This window comes from Cygnus olor, chromosome Z, assembly GCF_009769625.2.
Source record: "Cygnus olor isolate bCygOlo1 chromosome Z, bCygOlo1.pri.v2, whole genome shotgun sequence".
Taxonomy (NCBI): Eukaryota; Metazoa; Chordata; class Aves; order Anseriformes; family Anatidae; genus Cygnus; species Cygnus olor.
In genome coordinates this window covers 14,572,790-14,595,749 of record NC_049198.1, presented here as the reverse complement: position 1 = coordinate 14,595,749, position 22,960 = coordinate 14,572,790, and the positions used below count along the sequence as shown (strand labels likewise).

Here is a 22,960-nt window from a genome sequence, read left to right as displayed (position 1 = left end):
AGGGTCTTGTGGTTTTTATGACAAAACTAGAACAGCAAAACCACCACTTACATGGAGGAAGCATAGTAAATTCTTCCAATTCTGTTCTTCCACTCTGAATAACATCCTAGTGTCGAAGTTAGCAGCTTGTAGAGAACTTCTGCTATTAACCATTCTCACTTTCAAAATTACACTACAGAGTTCTGAATACCACCACAAATAATTAAAATTAGCCTGAACTTGTCAAATAATATTAGTTATTTGGACTCACTGGAGTATTTTTGTAGGATCATTTACAAAGATAAAGAAGTCTTCTTGATTACAAGGGAGCCAGTGCCTAGGATGCCCTGGGATGCTCAGTGTAGGGGGGGTCAGGAGGGGAGGAGGTGAGGGTATGGTACTTGGCTGCACTAGTGATGAGTCAGTAATGTAATCCTATTACAGGTAAGTAATTTCCTCTGTGTTACATGATATAAATAATTTTATATCTAATTCATATTTGGGGGTGGGGTGTAGGGGGCTGGAATTATGAAGTAGCAGTGTCAGGCCTGAGGATATTCTTCAGCAGGGCCAGAAACAAAACTCCGTAATTCCCAGTTTTTAGAATGTTGAGTGTAACTGACATGTTTAACTAAGATTTTATTTAGCAGCATGCAACTTGTTCAGGTTTATGATGATTGTAAGGATTATTTTAAGAAGAAAAATATGTGCCTCAGTCTTTCTTGAAGCAGTGCTTGTCAATCAGCTGTGCAATTCTGTCTTCATCAGAGGTGAAATAAGTATTTCATGGTTCTGGAATAAACACAAGCATATGCATACACATACACACTTTCCAAAGCTCCCCTTGAGGACAAAGCCATGTAACTGTGCATACTGATAGTAGTAATTGTTCAGTTAGCAGTGAGAGAATTGACTAGCTGCCAGATAAGTTGCATTTGTGTTGCAAATTAGCTTGTCTTCTTACAGGTAAGTGCAGTATCTGAGTGGGTTTGACCATGAGTCAGTGATTTGCCAGATTGTAAAGAAGGATATAAAACATGGCAAAGGCAGCAGGGCCCTCTGGACACAGTTAAATATAAAATGTTTTTGTGAAAGACATCTTACGACAGACTGTCAAGTCTAGACACTGATTACTCCCATCATTATCTACTATTTTCAATTTGTTGCGTTAACTCCTGTCGTTTGTCATTAAAGTAATGTACTGCAGTATGCTCCATACCTGGCCCTCAAAACAATAAAATAACCATGAAGTAGTAATAAGTGATTTCTGATAAGGTTTCTTCATATGTTTTATGTGAGAAAATTAAAATGTTACTCTGCATGAGGAAGGATGATCAGAGAGAGTACCAGAATCCTGATGACATGTTTTTCACTCCTGGACGTTAGCTACAGAAATATCTTTCTCTATTTATTGGATTTGGTAGGTTTTCTTTGACAAAGGCGGTTTCAAAAGAAACTGCATTTGCCTAATAGATGAAATGATAAAAACGTGCATAGGTACATGTGCCAATGAAATACAGCTTAAGAAACTGAGACTGAACTTATGTTGAAAACCTCATTTTATAATTTTGGCATGATGATGGATGGTAATTGTTTTGGCATGTGATGAAATGGTATTTCTCATCTGCTCTTCTGTGGAAGTTCCTAAGAGAGATAAGTCTCTTTGAAGTAATTGTGGAGCTGTTTAATTGTGGGGTTTATTCAGCTGATTGATTTAGTTGTAGCAGAATTTTGCTGCATAAAAAATTCTGCTGTATAAATTCGACTTCTTTTCACTGTTTACACTATGTGTGCCCAGATATCAATGACCTGATATCATAGGGTCTAGTATGTGCAGGAACATGAACTCCTACGAATAGTTAAGCTTTGAAATGATGGGCATCAGCTGTGTGCATGCTGTTTTGACCAATGGTAAGTTCTGTATAGTTCACCAACTTGAAGGGCAGCTACAACAAGCTTGTTTGCTTTTATCTGGCATTTACTGTGGGGTAAGAACATGTATGTGGTCAGTTGCTGTTGAAGAACTATAATGTACTTTTTTACCTGTGGTAATTAGTGTGGCCATACTTGAATCAGCCTGTTTAAAAAAAAATGTTTCATTGGAAGCTGTAGCAGGTAGCAAAGCAGACAGTTTTAACTTTATCCCTTTAAAATCACAGGTAATGTAGAGTACATTATTTACTATAAAATAACTATTCTGTTGAGCTGCAGCCTGTTGGCGATTCATCAATAGCATCACAATCATCTGCAATTAAAAAAAAAAAAGTTTGAAGACATGATAATCTTGTGAAGACTACCTGTGAGGTTAAATGTGCTGTAGGTCACTAACGATGGATTAACAAAATTAGATTAACAAAAAAAATTGTTTTCACCTGCAACTGCACATTGTTCTTGCTAGATGCTTGTATGAAGTACCAGTTCCCTCCCCACACCCAGCAGAGGAAGCATTTTACTATTAAAAAATCTGTTTGTCATAGAGGACTCTCAAGTTGTTTAACCCAAGAAAGCTGTGCTACGTTCGTTCTCTTTTATTGCTTTTAGTTTTCTCCTTCACCTATTTCGTGAATCTTCTCCCGCACTGCAACCCTGCATCATCACCCAGCTTGTGAAGAAAGTTGGTTCCTATGATCAGATTCTTGTTTGCTTTTCATTTCTCTCTCCTTTCCATTTTATGTATCCTGTATAGTTACTGGCTGGCGTTCTTTTCCTCTAGCTCCCACCAAAGTTTGTTGAGTTTGCCCCAACACTCGATTAAGATTGCTCTTGCTGGTGTTTCTGGTGGTCACAGACCATTTACCTTCATCCTCTGTGATACGGTTCAAGTATTCGACATGCTCTTTTTGAAATCTTGTTTTCCTCTGGCCTCTAACTGTGTTGTTCGTTGTCCTCCTGAAATATCTGAGCCTCTCCAAGTCCCTGAGAATTCTGGGGGGTTATCTCTCCTCTTTTCTGCTGACACGGCACTTCTGTGATTTGCCTCTCTCCTGCAGGCATGTCTCCTGAATTTGCTACCATCTCATCTCTTCAGTATATCTTAAGATGTTTTCAATGTCATTCTGCATGTGCCCTGTTTCAGTCTCTGGCTGCAGCATCAACTGTGGCAAGCCTGTCAGTAAAGCTACAGGACTCTGGTCTGTTATATGTAACTTGAATCAAGTTGTTTTGTTTTCTGGATTTTTTTTTTTTTAACCCAGAAGCATCTAATTAAATACAATTAATGAATATACAAATTTGGCATAACAATTTTGTTTAAGAGCACAAGAGATCCCGTTTTCCCAGAAGTGTTATTGAAAAAATGAAGTGCAAGCATAAGATGTTTGTTTCATAAGTTCACAAAGCTGTACGAAAATCTGCCAAGTCTCTATAGCTCCCAGATGGTCAGTAGCATGTCTTAAGAGAGCAATTTTAGTATTTCAGGGGAGCCATGGGATTTCATGTTGTTAAATAAAAATTGGCAAGATCCATCACATCTTGTACTCTGAAACCATCCCAGATGTGTCCAGTTTTCAGTAATTTCTTCTTTTTTTTGGAGTTTCAGTGAAGAAAATAATAACTATGTTCTGGTTATAATTGCATAATCTTTTCCTTTGTAGTAAGGTGTACCATTTTATTGAAATCACTGTGGGTAGATAAAAGTCAGTATACTGTATCTTTGTACTTGCATAAATAGCAACTCAATACTTCAAAATACAACAATCTTTTCTTAAAAGTGTTTTGTATTACTGGAGTTTAGAGGCGTAGTTACAGTGCATATTAGGGTTTTACATTTGCAGCAATATTAATTTGATTTTCTATAAATTAATATATGTCCATTATTAATGTTCTGTGATTTCTTTATGGTTATATTAGGTAAGCCGTATAGTAATCTCATATGTGTGAAAATTAATGACTTTGTAAGATTCTGTTTTGTTTTCATTTTGTCAGGAGATGATCAAATGTCTTTTTAAACTACATGCCACTGAGGTTGCCAATGTCATAGAATCATACAGTCTTAATGAACCTCAGGACATTTTTCTACTCCATTTTCCACCTCAAAGCAGGATCAACTAGAGCAGGTTGCTCAGGATGTTGCCCAGTTGGCGTTTGGATATCTTAAAATGATGGACACTCCACCACCTGTGTGGGCAACCTGTTCCAATATTCAGTCACACTTTACAGTATTTTTTTTCTTTCTTTCTTACATTTAAACAGAATTTCCTCTGCTTCACTTTGTGCCCATTGTCTCTTTTCCTGTCACTGGGCACCAATGAGAAGAGTTTGGCTCCATCTTCTTTACTCCTGCCCCCACTTCTGAATCAGGTATCTCTACGCTTTGCGCTTTGATAAGATCTCCCGTGAGCCTTTTCCTCTCCAGGCTGCACAGTTTCATCTTTCTTAGCCTCTCCTTACATGATAAGGGCCCTCCATGCCTTTAATCATCTTTGTGGCCCCTGTCTGGACATGCTTTCGTATGTCCATGTCTCTCTTGTGCTGGGCAGCCTGGAACTGGACCCTGCGCTCCAGATATCATCTCACCAGAGCTGAGAAAGATCCCCTCTCTCAACCTGCTGGCGATGCTTAAAGCCCTTCACGGTGCTGTTGGGCTTCTTTTCTATGGGGGCACATTGCTGGCCTTATACTTGGTTTGTTGGCCACCAGGACTCATGGGTCTTTTTTCTGCAAAGCTGCTTTCCAGCCAGTAGGCCCCCAGCCTACTGGTGCTGGGACTATTTCCCACTGTGATAAATATCAGAGTTTTCTGAGGAAAGTTTATAAATCACCAGTGGATGGATCTGGGGTTTTTGAGTCTCATTCTTGTTTTTGATGCAAGTTATTTTAATTTTTTTAAGTACTAGGTTTCCTATCCCTTTTTTCTGAAGGGACATAGGATTCAAATGCACGTTGCTGCACATCATCTGTGCTATTTATAGCATGTGTTCTGGATATATGTGCTCTCATTCTCTATCAGGCACATTGGAAGAGTTAAGTTAGGCGTGTGATCTGCATTAAGATAAATGGAATAGCATTAAGCAAAAATTATTTACCAGACATGACACAGTAGTTTTTGCAGCTTGGCTGATGGATACTGGCTTGTTACATGCTAGTAACTCAATTGTATGAGTTTATTTGCTTTCTAAGAAAAAAAATGGGAATAGCAAGTGGAATATTCATTAAATTTGTTTTAATTAAACCCAGAGCATGTATATTTATATTGAAGGTCTCTTTTTCAAAATTATTTTTTCTTCCTTACAATGGCAAAGGTCCTGTACAGTTCAGTTCAACAAAGGTCCTGTTCAGTTCAACAGGATCCTGAGGGACAGTAAAATGATCAGGATTTTAATTTTTTTATTTTAGCAACTTTAACTATGTATTAGCTCATTTCTTATGTCTGCCAAGGCTTACGTTTTTTCCATGAACAATGGAAACATTTTTTTTTCCCTGAGTATTTGTAAAAGAATAAAACAGGTGTGTTTTATCACCCTTTCTTTTAGGGTAATACATGTGCCGAAAAGATCAATGTTTCACTGCTGTGTGGGTATGTCCATGTTGTAAACTGGTTGTCATCAGTCTGTCTTGAGCAGGTGGTTCAGCATATGTACCTGCAGACAAATCTTCCCTTATCAGCCCTCTTCTGGTGTGCTCTCTCTGGCATTCCGTCTTCATTTCTCTCAGATAAGTCTTTCTGAGGCTCAAAGGTTGGATTGAGTTTTTTCCTGACAAATGAATGTTCACTATTCTGCACCTTTTGGATCACTGAACTGCTCTGTTCGTACATATATCATACACATTGTACAATGCTTTTGTGAATAAATGGCCTCCTTTCCCTTGCCTATCTTTATTCTGTTGACAGACTGTTGACAAATTGGCAGCAAAACCCAACAGAATTTTGAGCTGTATTTGCCTGTATTTGACACTACCTTCAGAGGTAGCCTGCTCTTGCTGTGAGTTTTATCTCATTCAGATTGACACTTTCATGAACAATGATGTCCTCTTCATAGAAGTAAAATGCTTGTTCTTGAAAAGAAACTTTGATCTTGTGTCTTTCTATTTCCAGAATGCAAGTGTTGTGCCTTCTTTTCTATCTATTAAATACTGTCACTGTGTTTGCTTAGGTTTCTAAAGCCTTCTGTTTCTAACCTTTTTTCCCCTACAGTCACAGTCTTGTGGCTTCCTGCATGGCCAGGACACCGCCTAACTGAGCTCAAAATGCCCTTTACTGGTGTATTTCTCATAGCCAGTTAAGGTTTTGTTGTGCTATGTCTGTGCTGGGTTTTAGACAAAGCTATAGTTTTCTACTGAAAAAGTGTTTTTTGCTAACTAAATGACGGCTTATATTTCTACTAACATATGTAAAAAATGTGGTGATGCTTCCTGTAGTGTGAACACCTGCCCATGGAGAATGAACTGAGATTGCAAATGCACAGCTGGAAGCTAAACTTTGAGGAAATGGGAAAATGTATTGAAACATCTTTTTACTTGTGTTTAATTTGAGTACTAAGCATACTTAGCAGTGTCACCTACAAACATTTACAAATAATACCCGAATCATTACTGAGTGCTCAGCTTCAATTGTGTTGCTTTTCCAATCTATTATTTACTTCCAGTCAGTTCAGAAATCTCTCATGTGACTGATTTGGTGTGATGCGTGCCAGAGGACTGAACAATGGGGGAAGGGAAAGAGAAGGGAGAATGGGAGTGAGTGAAGGTAACTATTTTAACTATATATCAGGTGTGTGAAAACTAGTTTTATTTATACTATATCAAAAGTGCAGTGTGTATATTAAGAGTAACTGCTTCATACCTTCACAGTGAAGTTAGTGAAGTTAATAGAAATGTAGTGGTTCCTACACAGTTCTGTGACAAAGGTGAATTTTGAAATGGAGGATTCAGAGAACTTGCTGCACTCAGAATACTCATTGATGTTAATATATGGCTTTCTTTTAGTCTGGAAGATTGCACCCCTCTAACTGTTTATTATGCTGTTACAGTTTTTCGGTGTGGTTTAAAACCATAGTATGCGTTTGTCAAAGTTCCACCTCTTTGTTTAGACAAAGACCTACTTTTTGTTGGGCTTGGTGAACTCATTTCTTCTTTTTTTTTTTTTTAGGGGAGGGCAACATATTACAAAGCTACTGTGTATCTTCCCAAAGTTGAATAATTTCAGTATACCTGTTTACTTTCTGTTTCCTTTTTATCCTTATATACCAAGGTTACTTGAACTTATGTATTTCAGTCTTTGTAACAATACAGAAATGCTGGTTTGTAACTCCAACAAGCTTTTGAAATTGAAAACAAATTTTAAATGATGACTGTGGTAAGGCATGTTGCATTCAGATTACATTTTTTTAATACGTGACTGAACATGATTTTTGACAACGAGGGGAACTGGATTCAGTTCAAGAATTCTAACTTTAATTCATTGGTTTGACATAGGTTTCCTATGTTGACTTGTAAATTCAGTTAAGGCAAGTTGCATGCTAGTACTTAGCACTCATTGGTCACAAAAACAAATACCCAGTTCCTCAAAGCAATTCAGCATGTTTTACGGGGAAGTGATTAGAAAAATTATTAATATTAATGAGATGCTTTGGCACTTTAATTAGGAAAATGTCGGGTTTAAAAATAGAAATTCTTAATTTAAGTCTCCTTTAAATATAGTGAGAGTGTAATATTGTTTTAACTGCAGGTACCGGGAGGCTATTCAGAAGTGGGATGAAGCACTTCAGTTAACTCCAGAGGATGCTACGCTTTATGAGATGAAATCACAGGTAAATCATGACAATTCTTTGTGAGTTTAGAAATTAAAACTCTGTGGTCATTGACCACTGGCCAATGTTGCTGTATGCGTAAACTACATCAAAATTAATTTAGAATTTCCATTTATTCTCAACACAGCAGGGTATCTTTTAGCAGGAGTTAAAAATATGCTGTATTCCAGCCCATCATAATAAATAACATCTTTGCTAGGATCTGAATTAGGATGTTACAATGTAGAAGAAGCAACCGAAATATCTGAAAATCATATTTTCAAGGGAGCAGAGAGAGCCTTACTCTTGACAGATGAACAAGATGAACAGTGTGCCTTGGAGGCCAGGAGGGCCAACCACACTCTGGGGTGCATCAGGCATGGCACTGCTAGCTGTCTGAGGGAAGGGGTTGTCCTGCTCTGCTCTGCGCTCGTGCGGCCTCACCTCCAGTACTGTGTGAAGATTTCGTCCTCATTATAAAAAGGACATAAAACTATCAGAGAGTGTCCAAAGGAGGACTACAAAGTTGGTGAAGGGTGTAGAGGGCAAGATGTCTGAGGAGCAGCTGAGGTCCCTGGGTTTGTTCAGCCCAGAGCAGAGCAGGCTGAGGGGAGGCCTCATGGCGGCCTGCAGCTCCCTCACGAGGGGAGCGGAGGGGCAGGCGCTGAGCTCTGCTCTCTGGGGACAGCGACAGGACCCGAGGGAACGGCATGGAGCTGGGACAGGGGAGGGTCAGGCTGGGTGTTAGGGAAAGGTTCTGCACCCAGAGGGTGGTCGGGCACTGGGACAGGCTCCCCAGGGCAGGGGTCATGGCACCGGGCTGTCGGAGTTCAAGAAGTGTTTGGACAACGCTCTCAGACATATGGTTTGGTTTTTCAGATGGTCCTTTGGGGACCCAGGAGTTGGACTTGATGATCCTTGTGGGTCCTTTCCAACTCCGATATTCTGTCATTCTATAAAGTTTGACTCTGCCATTAGAAATCTGCCTGCTCTTTTCAGTCGTAAGAGTTGGCTTAATATTCTCAACATTAAACATGGGTACTGTACACAAGACATGCTACACTCTGTTTTCACATTAAGTATTTCAAAGATAAATTAGTCTTGGAAAACAGCGTTAGTTGGAGTATATTTATGACATTAATTCATCAAAGCCTTTATTTTACAAATGTTTTGATCAAAAAGGCTTGCAGCGATCAACACTTCTTGTCAAAGTTATGACATCAGCTTGTAATTTAAGTGTGTCTCTTTGTGTAGCTTAGATGGCAAAAGTGCCAAGATTTGTCGTTTTGTTTGGAACAGGAAGCTTTTGTCTCCATCTGTTTGCCAAGGTACAAAAGTACTTTTTTTCTCCCCCATATTAAATAAAGATGCTGTTCTACAAATACGTTTTTAATTTGAATTGAGAATGAGAACAAGAAAATACACGGCTTCTGCTTTTTTATCACATTATTTTTCTGTGTTTAATACCTGTTAAAGCTGCTCGTTTTGGTTGCTAAAGGCTTTTGTCCATCTTCCTCATCACATTTTTTCTATTTTTTAATTAATTTTATTCTTTTTCTTTTAAGAATATAATGGTTGTGCTACGTCATAGTTGAGATGAATGGAAACAGAAAACACTTGCCAAGCTGCTGAACATGTTACCTGTGTTTTAATGTTTTTGTTTGTAGGGTGTAGTAGCTTAGCAGGCTAGAGGGAAGATGAAAAGTAGCGATGTTGTATATTTTTGCACGTTTACAGAGACTGCTTCAACAGGAATGGACAGGAACTATCTCCTCACATTGACAGTTTAGGTTTTTTTTTTTTGAAACTTGAAATAAAAAGCTTTTCTTCTTGCTAATGTGCCACAATATAAGCACATTTGTATCCTCTGTGAGAGAGCCTTTTGTTGCTTCAGAGGAAACAGTGAGAGCTATTTCTTCTTCATTCTTGTTTTCTGAAATCCTTAACTAATAGTTTAAGCCATAAATTAATTGTGTATGACATTTTGTCACTTAATGTATGTGACTACAAAAGTCAGAGGACGGGTAAATAAATTGAGATGAAGGGAGAACACTGGAACTTACATGTGGAAGAAAGGCTCTTTAAAAAACAATCTTCCATTTGTTTTACAGATTAGAAAGGGAAAAAAAGTACTCTTAGGGAAATAGCTACCCAAAATATGGGGGAAAAATACTTTGTTTAAAGCTGGGAGAAGAAAAAGAGAAAGGAAAAACAGCACATCAATGAATGTACTATGCTACTGTTGGGAAGCATGGTATATTTTTTAGTTTTAAAATTGTTATTGCTGCTGCAATTTGATTCTGGTATAAAGATAACAAAACCGAAAATACAAGATGTGGTAACTGCTACTTTTTTTTTTTTCTGGATGTTATCACAACTTCTCTCATGTTGTCTGTGAACTGAAAAAAGTTAGATTCTCTAAAATAATAAATTGAGTATTGTTGGATTACTTTGTCAACATATATGTATATACGGGGTGAATATAGCTTGTATTAGAAAAACTTGGGTGGTGTGGGTGGGAAGATTTGAAAATGATATCAGTCCTATAGATTTTTTGGCTATAAATAAAAATTTAACTCTTGTTTGAGTAAAACAGACCACCTAGTAGGATATCTTGATATCCTTGATATCTTGATAAGATATCTTGAGAAGAAATGATTCGAGTGCTTTATTGCTGGCTCCTTTATGCAGAATGTTTTTGCTGTAGCATTTATTTTGCAATTTGTTTCTTCTGTGTTTTACTCAAGAGTATTCTGTTGAAAAAGACAGTGGAAATAACAGGAGTACAGGGAATTGTTAGCTTACCAAGGTCTGGACTAGGGTGTGGAGTGACCTGTGCATACAGGTGCTTATAACATCATCATTCAATTGGTACTCCAGATGCAATAGGTAATACTGATGTGTGGTTGCATGCTTGGCACCCCCAATCCTTTTATATTTCATCTAAGTGACCAAGGTATATAGAATCATAGAATCGTACAATATCCCGAGTTGGAAGGGACTGCCAAGGATCATCGTGTCCAACTCCTGGCTCCATACAGGTCTACCCAAAAATTCAGACCACGTGTCTGAAAGCATAGTCCAAACTCTTCTTAAACTCCGACAGGCTTGATGCTGTGACTATGTCCCTGTGGGGAGCCTGTTGCAGTGCGTGACCACCCTCTCGGTGAAGAACCTCTTCCTGATAACCAGCCTGAACCTCCCCTGTCGCAGCTTGACCCCATTCCCTCGGGTCCTATCACTGGTGACTAAAGAGAATAGATCGGCACAGGCCCCTCCACTCCCCCTCATGAGGAAGCTGTAGGCTGTGATGAGGTCTCCCCTCAGCCTTCTCTTTTCCAGGCTGAAGACTATATAAGTGACTTGGAGGAATATATAAGTGACTTGGAGGAAGAGGATATGTTGCTTTCCTGCTTACCAGGAAGGGCTCAGAAACCAGCTGTGTGACTGTAATTTGGCTTGTAAAATTTGGCTTGTAAAACTTCTTTGCCTGTCTTAATGATACTGTTGGAGAGGAACAAAACCTGAAAGAATGGTGGAATTTAGGCTTTCACTTCCAGTGCATCTTTGCTCCCTTTCCTGTAGAAGGGAGCGCAGCTGGACAGTTGCACTCTTTCTCTTTGGTTTCACTTTTTGTTATTACATAATATATTCTCATTCACAGTGTAACAGAAGATAAGTTTATGTACAAAATAGTGTGCATTTATAAAATTATTTCTTAAATCTTTTCAACAAAACCTCTATTTTAATCTTGTAAATTGGCAGTATTTCTTTAGTACATGCAAATAACTATTACAGATGTTGTTTGCAGTATGACTTATGCTTACTGGAAGCTGATTAGTAGAATGTGTAATCTGATACCTTTCTACTTTTAAAGGCACTAACATGAGCTGTAAAAGTCCGTTTTTCGCCAAAATAGGAATATGTTAAGTCATTCCAAAAATATTGTGGTTAATATTTAAATGATGCCGTCTTATGGCTGAGTATGTAACTCCAATCCATCACACCAGCACAAATACTGAAGCTATTACTGTGTAGCTAAATGAGAAAGTTTAGGTAGCTCCAGATTTGGAAGAAAGCTGTACACCAATTTCAGCAAAGGCTTGACCAGTAATGGGACCATGAAAATCCGCCTGTCTTGATGCGAGTCACATACTAGAGGAGGTGATTCATACTAAGAATGACTTTGCACTATATGCAAAGATTCTTATGGTCTATACTGATTTTCTGTCAGTGAAGAAAAGCCTCCATGTGAGTCACGCTTTTTGAGAATTAACATAGGATGGGATGTTTTTAATGGGTCTGAATATCTGTGTATCCTGTTAGGTTTATAAAGATTATCTTAGGTTGGGCTATATAGTAGCTCCCCAGTTCATCAGCATTTGCTTTCTCGGCAGCAAAGTAACATCTTAAATATCCTGTTGTTTAATATGCAGCTCAGAAAAATACACTAATGACACAATAGGAATCTGTAAATATTTATGGAAAGACTTAAAGATCCCTATTTTAACTGATGTGGGACAAATGTTTTTCCTAATTTCTGAAGAACGGAAATAGCATTTAAAGTTTTCAATTGTCAATGACAGTTGCATTAAGAGTGTTTCCAGAAAATCATATGGGAGCTATGGAATTGCTCAACTGTATTTTGGTTCAAAACCCATAAAAGTAGATGAGTTTCTTTCCATCGCTCTCAGCTACCCTTTGATCCCTTTAAAAACAGATGATTATGGTGTGTTGAGACGTTAGGGTTGCACATATTGTTCTCCTTTTCATGCAAGATGTTTCAATTTATATAGCTTATATTCCCTTACCAGCTTAAATTGTTTCCCTGTTGCAAGAACACTGAGTATCCAGTAAATGTTTATGCAAGCAGTTCATTTCTGTATTATTATAATTATTTATTGTTTTGGCAAAACTAACACCCCTAATATTAATTCTGGTATTAGACACTTAGTATCATATTCGAAGGAGTGTATAAAGCCCACCTACATTAATGTAGTCTCTTAGACGGCTTGAAATCCATTGAGGCCTAAGTTTTTAAACATTCATTGCATTATTTCACTGCTGCTTTGAATTACAAAGATGAAGGAGCATGCATGAAGGAGATGTGTGAATTTGGGTCTGAACTTTTGTACAGCGGACCAGCCAGGATTCTCTTCTTGGGGCAAGAGAGGTATCAAAGGGCCATGGTACATATAATGAACTTGCTTGGGATTCAGGCATGATTCCTGAGAATTCACCTGGCTAGTGTTACTGATGCAGTGATACTTGTACCACAGAGATCTCAGGTAACAAATTCTCAAACACCCTGTGCAACTATGACAGCATTCCTGCAGTTCTTCTGGGATCCTGAATCTGCATAATGGTTTAACATTGATGGAATTTACATGAATTACCCTATATTTGTGGGACAGGATCAATCTATTTGTTTTGCCTTAACATATTCTTAGCATGTCAGGGCAGGGAAACCTGCCATGGGCAGGGAAACCTCTCACTAGATCAGGTTGCTCAAAGCCCCCATCCTGGCCTTGTACGCTTGGGATGGGGAATCCACAACTTTTCTGGGCAACCTGTTCCAGTGCCTCACCATCCTCTGAGTACTCCTATTTTTTACTAATGTCTAATCTAAATCTCCCCTCTTTTAGTTTAAAACCATTCCCCCTTGTCCTGTGACTGTACCCCATGACAATGAGTCCCTCCCCAGCTTTCCTGTAGGCCCCCTTTAGGTACTGGAGGGCTATAAGGTCTCCCCGGAGCCTTCTCTTCTCCAGGCTGAACAACCCCAACTTCCACAGCCTGTCTTTGTAGTAGAGGTGCTCCAGCCCTCTGATCATCTGGACTCTGGATTCACTCCAACAGGTCCAGGTCCTTCTTGTTCTGGGTGCCCCAGAGCTTTGTGCAGGACTCCAAGTAGGGTCCAATGAGTGCAGAGCGGAGGTGGAAAATCACCTCCCTTGCCCTGCTGGCCACGTTGCTTTTCATGCAGCCCAGGTTACGTTTGGCTTTCAGGGATGCAAGCATGCATTGCCAGCTCAAGTTATGTAAATTTAATAGCTTTTTGGCTGTTTATCAGCTGTCTGAGGATCTAGTTTCCGTACAGCCCTGCATCCTCAATTTGCATTCATTGAACAGGATCAGGATTTCAGCTGCATATCTCTCTTTGTATGCCAAGCCCATTATATGGTTATTTAAATTGTTCCACCCTTGTTCTTAAGGCTTACGAAATTCATAGCTCAATGAAGAAATAATTTCAACTTCCCTCTTTCCCTCTTTGTGCCTAAGAAACGATAAAGTTTCTAAGAAATGGCCAGATTTCATAATCAGTAGTTTAAGTTACAACAAATCAGCTAATAATTGCTGATTTATATATAGTTGGTCATATATAAATGGTCATTGGTAATGATATGTTTGTTACGGAATTATAAATTTAGCTTAATACAAGCTCTGCATTACTGGCAATCGGTTGGAACCAGACATGATGGTAAAAGATCAATTTATGGTGATGACTGCTGCCAATCTGTTCATGAAGGATACTATGACAAAATAAAGAAACAAAATAAGAGAGGAATGTGGGTATTTTTTTTTAACCCAGGCCCACCAGAATCCCTCTGCTGGAACAGACCTTTGGCTAATGTGGCTATTACAGTCACTAAACTGTGTAGGTATGAACCAGTCTGAACTGAATTTAATGTACTCTTCCAAGAGGCAGTCTTATACTCCTATTTTCTTATAACAGACAGAAACTCTGCTACCAACTGCTGAGGCCAGTTGATTTAAAAATAGCATTGTACATTTCTATGAATAGAAAAAAAGAAAGTCTAGAAATTTACTAATTAAAACAGATATTACTTCTAAGCAAAATAGCAGGTCATGCTTACAGTGCAAATGATGTACCTGTGTAAGTTTAAGAGGAGATTTGCTGCGAGAGTTGGGGCAGAGCATCTGCCTACTCTGAAGTTCTTGTGTTGTCCTTGAACTGTATTTGGCCTCTGTGGAACTGGATGAACTTCAGAATATGAACTGCTGAATTCTTCATGTATTCTTTGTCAATATTACAGCTGTATGCATTATATTGACTCTATAGTTGTGTTCAAAATATTTTTAGTTGTTCTTGATTTGTGTTGGTTGAGATTAACCAGTTTGTAATGTACTGTAATTATGTAATGTTCTAATGTTACTTCCACTGTGCAAGCTAGTAAGCTAATAAATATTTTAGTGTTTTAGATAGGTTGGTTTATTTCATCTGCGAAGATATAAACTTCACAGATACCTATCTATGAAGGATATAAAACCATCAGTGTCCAAAGGAGGGCTACAAAACTGGTGAAGGGTGTAGAGGGCAAGATGTCTGAGGAGCAGCTGAGGTCCCTGGGTTTGTTCAGCCCAGAGCAGAGCAGGCTGAGGGGAGGCCTCATGGCGGCCTGCAGCTCCCTCACGAGGGGAGCGGAGGGGCAGGCGCTGAGCTCTGCTCTCTGGGGACAGTGACAGGACCCGAGGGAATGGCATGGAGCTGGGACAGGGGAGGGTCAGGCTGGGTGTTAGGGAAAGGTTCTGCACCCAGAGGGTGGTCGGGCACTGGGACAGGCTCCCCAGGGCAGTGGTCACAGCATTGAGCCTGTCGGCGTTCAAGAAGTGTTTGGACAACGCTCTCAGACACATGGTCTGATTTTTGTGTGGTCCTTTGGGGACCCAGGAGTTGGACTTGATGATCCTTGTGGATCCCTTCCAACTCAGGATATTCTGTGGTTCTATGATTTGTAAGATCCCTATTACCTAGTGGGAGGGTGGGGGTGTGTGTAACAGAGGAGAGAGATTCTTCCCAGAAGTGTCCACCAAAATAGTAAAAGGCAATGCTTACCAATGACAGCAAGAGAAATTCCAGTGTTACGTGAGCAAGAAAAAAACACTTTTCAGTGAAAATGATTATTCTTTAAACAGATTTCTGAAGAAACTGGAGATATTTAGTTTATTTGAACAAGATGTTGAACAACCAGATTCAAGTTAACAGTCTTTGTTTGAGGAGGTTGGACTACATGACCTCCAGAGGTTCCTACTAACCTAATTGAGTTTGTAATTCTCTTCTCTGATCACAATGTAAGCAAGTATAAACAGTAGGGAGTTTCATTTTATTTATTTTTTAAACTTGGATGTAGTAAAAGGAGTTTACCAAGAAAACTTTGAAAATTCCAGAAAGGTGCGTAACAAAAGGTTTTGTTGTATGGTACAACAGTAATTGCTTTGTGGCATGCGTAAATGTGAACTGGTTACAGGTAGGAAGAATTTTATTCATGACTGTTTCAAAATGGGTTTCTGGGTGGAAAAAGGAATTGGGTCATTTTCACTGGACTTGGAATGTGTCTATATATAGTGATTCAGCTTCAAGCCGTTGATCTCATCTAAAGTGAGGACTCATTCAAACTCATAACACTTCCAAAATATTGTGTGTAGCACAGGACAGGTCATGCTACTGCCTGGATTTTTTCGCTTGGTCAGTCTCCTGATGACTGTTGCAATATTTGATTTTTTTTTTTCTCCACAGAGTTCTCCACTTACACTTTTTTTAAAAAAGCTAGACCTATTAAACAAAGTCACCATAGTGACATAGATGTTCTTTGTTTCAATGCATGCGATACTTGTAAGTCTGTGTTGGAATAAAATAACCTCAGAGAAGCCACCTGCTGAACAGCTTTATAAGAAATATATTAAAAATGACTAGACGGAAGCATGTGCATAGGAAGAGAGAGCCTTTTCTGTTTTGTAAGATTTTTTCTTCTCTAATTGATTAGTTTTAACAATGTTTTCTAATGAATTGCATTCACTGTAACTGGAAAATAAAATTTGCAATGAGATCACTTAACTGTGAAGCTTGAGTGCCATCTTGTTAATGAAATTTGCAAAAGAAGTTTCATGCAAGAAATTAGTAACAGAAAACGAATAGAATCTTAGTTTCAGTTCCTAAAAGGGACATTCATAAATAGACACGTATCTTGATCCTTACTTTACAGGCAGGTGATTCTGGCAAAACAGCCCTTTTCCCTCATAGCTTGCTTCAAAATAAATATCTGTTTTGCTGATAAGATTGTCTCTTTGTGGAGGTTTTTCCCAGAATAATTATGACAAGTAAAAGCTTGATATCTTTGTCCTTTTGAATTACAAGGTTATATTGGCACATTTTTCTGAGTGATATGTAGTTTCTCTGAAGCATCATGATATTTGTCTGGTTATTGAAAAATACCATAGTGCAACTGAATTAGTTTTTTTTTTTTTTTAAGGTAAAATCCATTTTAAAGAAATGCTGCGTGACTAGTCTAATTTATTCTAGTAGTTTGTGACCATTAAAATAACGCTTGCTTGTTCCTGTTTACTTTCATAATCTGAGTATTTGCTAGAAGTGACTAGCAGAGAATAGCAGAGAGTAACAACTATTAATCTCTGTCCAAAAAAAAAAAAAATCCTACCAAAAATATGGACATAGTTGTCAATATAAATTGAACCAAAAGACATCACACAAAGCAGCTGATGAAGTAACGTAATTGTATGTGTGTCTGGATTCATGCTGATTATAGCTTGTGGTTTAGAGTCAATTGTACTGTAGTCCAAAAAAGATTAAGAAAAGGTCAAGAGCTTTGTTGTACTAAGTACAATAGAGCTCCCGACAAGATATATTCTCCACATGGAGGAGTTCCTTCTGAAAGGAATTCAGCCAAATCAAAGAGCATGGTTATTTCAGAGAGAACATTTGGGGTTAAGTTACTTCACCCACCCAGTTTTCTTCAGAATAATTGTGGCAATACAGTTAAATATCCAAGTCTAAACAAACTTAAAATATAGCAAATGACTGTAACAATGAGAAGATAAAATACAGCAAAGTGGCTGCAAGTTTTCTAATAAATCCGGGTGTAGGGACTGCTACTGGTTGACAGATTCCTGTTTTGGTCACATATCTGAAGGAAAAAATAATAGATCAGCTCAAGTATTTCAAGCATCTGTGTTGAGATGAAAGAAGACCTGGAGACATCTTTGTGAGAAACAGAAGACTAGACCATTATGTTCATGCCATGTTTGACCAAGTAAAAATAATGTATTCAAAATCAAATAAATGAACCAAAACCCATAAATTCTTAAAATGAGGATAAAATCAATTTGTGTACAGTAGGAACTGAGCCCAAGACTTTGAACAAGACATTGTCATTCATTGTGTCTTAAATTTTTTTTTAAATCAAATGAACAGTGGTTCATTATAGTGCGATATGTAGGGATCAAGGAAACCAACAATGAAGAGAATATAATCAAAACAATGTGAAAGAACTTTAGAGAGAGCAAAAGAACCTTCATGGAATCATAGAATGGCTCGGGTTGGAAGGAACCTTAAAGATCACCCAGTTCCACTGCCCCTGCCATAGGCAGGGATGCCACCCACTAGATCAGGTTGCTCAGGGCCTCATCCAACCTGGCCTTGAACACCTCCAGGGATGGGGCATCCACAGCTTCTCTGGGCAACCTGTTCCAGTGCCTCACTACCCTTTGAAGAATTTCCTCCTAACCTCTAATCTAAATCTCCCACCTTTTGGTTTAAAACCGTTTCCCCTTGTCCTGTCATTATCTGATTGATCAAAGAGTCCATCTTTTATAAGCCTCATTTAAGTACTGAAAGGCTGCGATGAGGTCTCCCCAGAGCCTTCTCTTCCATAGGCTGAACACCCTCATATCTCTCAGCCTTTCTTCACAGGAGAGGTGCTCCAGGCCCTTGATCATCTTCGTGGCTCTCCTCGGGACCCGCTCTAACAGCCCCACATCCTTCTTGTGCTGGGGGCTCCAGACCAGGACGCAGCACTCCAGGTGGGGCCTCACAAGGTCAGAGCAGAGGGGCACAATCCCCTCCCTCCACCTGCTGCCCACCCCTCTGTTGGTGCAGCCCAGGACGCAGTTGGCCTTCTGGGCTGCAGGCACACACTGCTGGCTCATGTCGAGCTTTTTGTCCACCAGAACCTCCAAGTCCTTCTCTGCAGGGCTGCTCTCAATGGGTTCTTCTCCCAGTCTATGCTCATGTCTGGGATTGCCCAGACCCAGGGGCAGCACCTTGCACTTGGACTTGTTGAACCTCATTAGGTTCATGTAGGCCCACTTCTCCAGCCTGTCCAGGTCCCTTTGGGTGGCATCCCTTCCTTCTGTTGTATCAACTGCACCACTCAGCTTGGTGTCATCTACAAACTTGCCAAGGGTGCACTCAATCCCACTGTCTGTGTCATTGATAAAGATATTGAAAAGCACCAGGCCCAAAACAGACCCTGAGGGACACCGCTCATCACCAGCCTCCACCTGGACATAGAGCCATTGACCACTACTCTCTGGGTGCAGCCATCAAGCCAATTCCGTATCCACTGGATGGTCCACCCTTCAAATCCATATCTCTCCAATGTAGAGATTAAGATGTCGTGTGGGACTGTGTCAAAGGCCTTACAGAAGTCCAGGTAGATGACATTAGTTGTTCTTCCCTTGTCGACTGATGCAGTCACTCCATCATAGAAGGCCACCAGATTGATCAGGTGTGATTTACCCTTGGTGAAGCCATGCTGGCTGTCCCAGATCACCTCCTTGTCCTGCATGTGCCTTGACACTGTGTCCAGGAGGATTCATTCAATGATCTTGCCAGGCACAGAGATGAGAATGTTTATATTTATATTTATAATGATGTTTTGGAGTTGCAGTAGGAAATACTTGTAAAAAGTACTGAATAGTCTGAGATGGCATAAAATTGTTCAAGTAATGATATACTTGGATTTGTTTTCTATTATGAGAATAAATACATTTAGAGATGAATGTAAAAGCTAATTGAGGGGTGCAAAATTGTTTAATCTTAGTAGGATAAACACCTCTCCTCAGGTAACAGTTTGACTCAATTCATGGATCTGTTGCAGATTGGAGAAGCTGCACACAAAAAGCAGTTGAACTGAAAGTTTTAGAAAAATAAATAATATTCAGTACCAACTTTGCTGAGAAAGTACAGTCATTGGGAACTATTAAGAGAAAAGAGGGAGAAATGCCAGTGACATGACATACAGCTATGGAGTGTGTTTAAAGATTTTTAGGTACTTTAAATTCCAGTGTTCAGTCTGTTAAATCAAATTAAAGCAAAAACATGCAATTACTCTCCAGAAAAAAATAATCTTACTAAAACATCAGAGGTATGAATCCAAAGGCTTTGTTGGAAGTTTTGCTTGCTGTGTTTCTTGTGTGCAGGGTTACTTTCTGAGGTAAAGCTCTCTTACTCTTCTACTCCAGTTACCCTTGTACTGTGCAAGTACTTTGTGAATTAAAGTTAATTAATTAATTAATTCAAGATAATTGCATTTGAATCTTCCTTTATGCTACACTTATATTTGTCTATTTAATATATCATGGGGCTGTAAGGTTAAATAAATGCATTTTACTCTTCAACAGCAGTGAGAATGTATTCTGATATTGTCATGCTTCTGGGTTGACCAGTTGGGAAGAAAGTGGTTGCCCACACATGAGTCTTACTTGTGTGGTTGACTTTTTCATCATACTGTTGGAATGCAGTTGTCATTTGTTTCTTACACTGTTATCTATCACCATAGCATGCGGGTGTCTGAAATAATGATCTCAGAGTGATGCAGGTCTTCAGGTAACATGCCAGTCTCATGGAGGTCTTGGAAAAATAAAGCAAGCTTTGAGACATGATATGTGCTGTTAGCTATGATTTATAGGCTTAGTTATGGAGATTCAATGCAAGGGATAGAATGCTTTGGTAACAGGCTAACACTAACCTGTAGTGTTTGTTGAGTAAACGAGATTTCCAGATTCAGAAACCACCGTTTTACATTTTTTATGTAGATTACTTCCTATCCAAGTAAAGCATTCTGCAATAGCAAAGCCTTCTCTCCAAATCATCATTTTTACAGTTGTTTCCATGCTGAATTACAAGGGTTATTGCTATAGTTGTATCATATGCACTGTAACTATGTAGGGTAGATTTTGGTTTTCCGTTAAAAAAAAAAACAACACATGGGCATTTTGCAACAGCACTTGCTTATGTATTGTGATTAATTCTCAGTGTTTCTCTTTCTGTGTAATATCACAGTTTGGTTAGTCTTTTACAGAATGTAGGATATGTAGGGCAGAGGGAGAGACACGGATGCCTTCAGAAGCAATTCATCTCCTTCTAGGAGAGTTGCGTAAATTGTTCAGATAAATCATCCTGTAGCACGCCTATTTCTCCGTGAGCTACGGAGCGGCACTGGGTGACTCTTAGATTAGGCAACTGACTTGTAAACTATAAAAACGTAGGTGAGACAAACCTGTCTTTATTACTGAAACAAGGGTGGTTGCTTGTGTAATCCCGGAAAATTTAATTACATTTTCAGTTTGTTTATTCTTATTCCTCTTATTTTTCTGCCATAGGTCCTGATGTCATTACATGAAATGTTTCCAGCCGTGCATGCAGCAGAAATGGCTGTTCAGAGAAACCCACGTTCCTGGGATGCCTGGCAGACTTTGGGACGTGCCCAGCTTGGATTAGGAGAGATAGCACTGGTAGGAAAATCGACAACAATGATATGCTAAAATTATAAACTGCATCTTCTGACTTCTGCATGAGAGAATGAAAGTACAGAAATATCCAAGGTAGCTCAATATCTATAAATAACCTGAAAATAGGCAAGGAAAAAGGTTCTTGCTATTAATTGCCAGTACATCCTCTACTTGGTTGTTTTTCACAAGTGCTTTCTTTGTGGTTTTGTCACTGCTTGTGCAAGACTTGCTAGCTCAAAGCCTTTTGTGTAACGTGCTGTGTTTGAGTGATGGCTTTATGTAACAAAATAATATGTTGACATAACTGCACATACTACATTCTGGGTGCTGTACCACTACAGTGCTTAAAGGTGAAGGTCCTGTGAAGTCCCAGGTGATAACCCAGCCTCACTTTTGTACATGGCTGTTAACAGACGTCTGGCATCTTTTTTGTTTTTCCTGTCTCCTACTTTCCAGCTTCAGGTGCAGCAAATCATATATGCACCTACATGCTTCCCTGTGGCTTCTTGACTCCAAATGGTGGGTGAAGTTGATTCTCTTGCTAAAAAGAGAGTAAAAAGACTGGGGTGCTCTGCAGTAGCTCAAGTGCAACTTTTTTCTAGCTGCGGCTGTACTGTCCCGTCGTACTGTCTTGGCCACATCGTGACCAGATGACTCATCCCCCACATCAAATCACCCACTGTTTACAGGTTATAATGGAATAATTTTCTGAGTGTTAAAGTGTGGAAACATAGCGAGTGAACTTTTAAATTCAGATACATTCAGAAAAGTCCATTTGAAAAGTAACTTGTCACGAGCTCTTAGATTAAAAAAAAGAAAAAAAAGATACTGGCTTGATTTTAGTTCTAATGCAAAGTAGCTTTATGTTGGTTTGGTAGAAATAAATAATTTGTTGTTAGTTAGAGTATTTCTGGAAAGTTGCAATGTTTGGGCTGAAAAATTTTCAAGAATAAAAAAAAATTTTTTTTTTTGAGTGAGGCTAACGAATCATGCACAAACTTTTTTTTTTTTTTTAATATAGTAAGGAGCAATATTAAAAAAAAAAAAGAAGCAGTCCCAAAATGTGAGAATAACATAAGGCGAAATCTGAGCATTGCAGCTGTGTTTGTAGTGTGCTCCTTTATATTGTCACACTATGATAATATGAAATATTTAGTATAAATCCATACATATCTGCATCACATCAAATAACTGGTGACATTTTGTTGTTTTTGTGTTCTAGAAGGTAAGGGCAGATGGTCTGTCATGTCTGGATCAACGATCTATAAATCCTTCTTTTTTCCTTAAGTGCTTCAAATTGTCTCTGTAAATTATGTCTGAGATTTTAAATACATTTAAATACATTATAAATCCTTTTTTTTTTTTCCTTAAGTGACTGAAATTGTCACTGTAAATTATGTCTGAGATTTTAAATACATTAGTCTCAGGAAATTCCAGGTTATTTCCTGCAAGGTAACTGATGCTTCTTATTCTATAAAAAATGCTACAATCACAGTAATGAAAATTATAGGTACTGATTTACCCTTATTAGTTATACCACCAGGTCTGCTCACCAGGTCCTGTAAGCTTCATCTGCATTAACTAGGCACATCATGCCAACAGGAGTGGGTATCTCAAGTTAATTGTGCTGGGGACTTACCCGCACAGTGTTCATTTTGCTGTAGTTCAGACTAGCTCTATTTGGAGCTTCAGGTGCTCTCTTG

At 38.9% G+C, this 22,960-nt stretch overlaps 1 protein-coding gene across 1 annotated transcript in view; it reads left to right on the top strand.

Annotated features, from left to right (window-relative positions):
* TTC33 (tetratricopeptide repeat domain 33) overlaps window positions 1–22,960 on the top strand; it is a 52,031-nt gene that overhangs the window by 18,194 nt on the left and 10,877 nt on the right. The window contains exons 2-3 of the mRNA XM_040540077.1: window positions 7,646–7,727; window positions 21,129–21,260. Of these exons, the coding sequence (XP_040396011.1) occupies window positions 7,646–7,727; window positions 21,129–21,260 (214 nt within the window). The remainder of the gene's footprint in view (window positions 1–7,645; window positions 7,728–21,128; window positions 21,261–22,960) is intronic.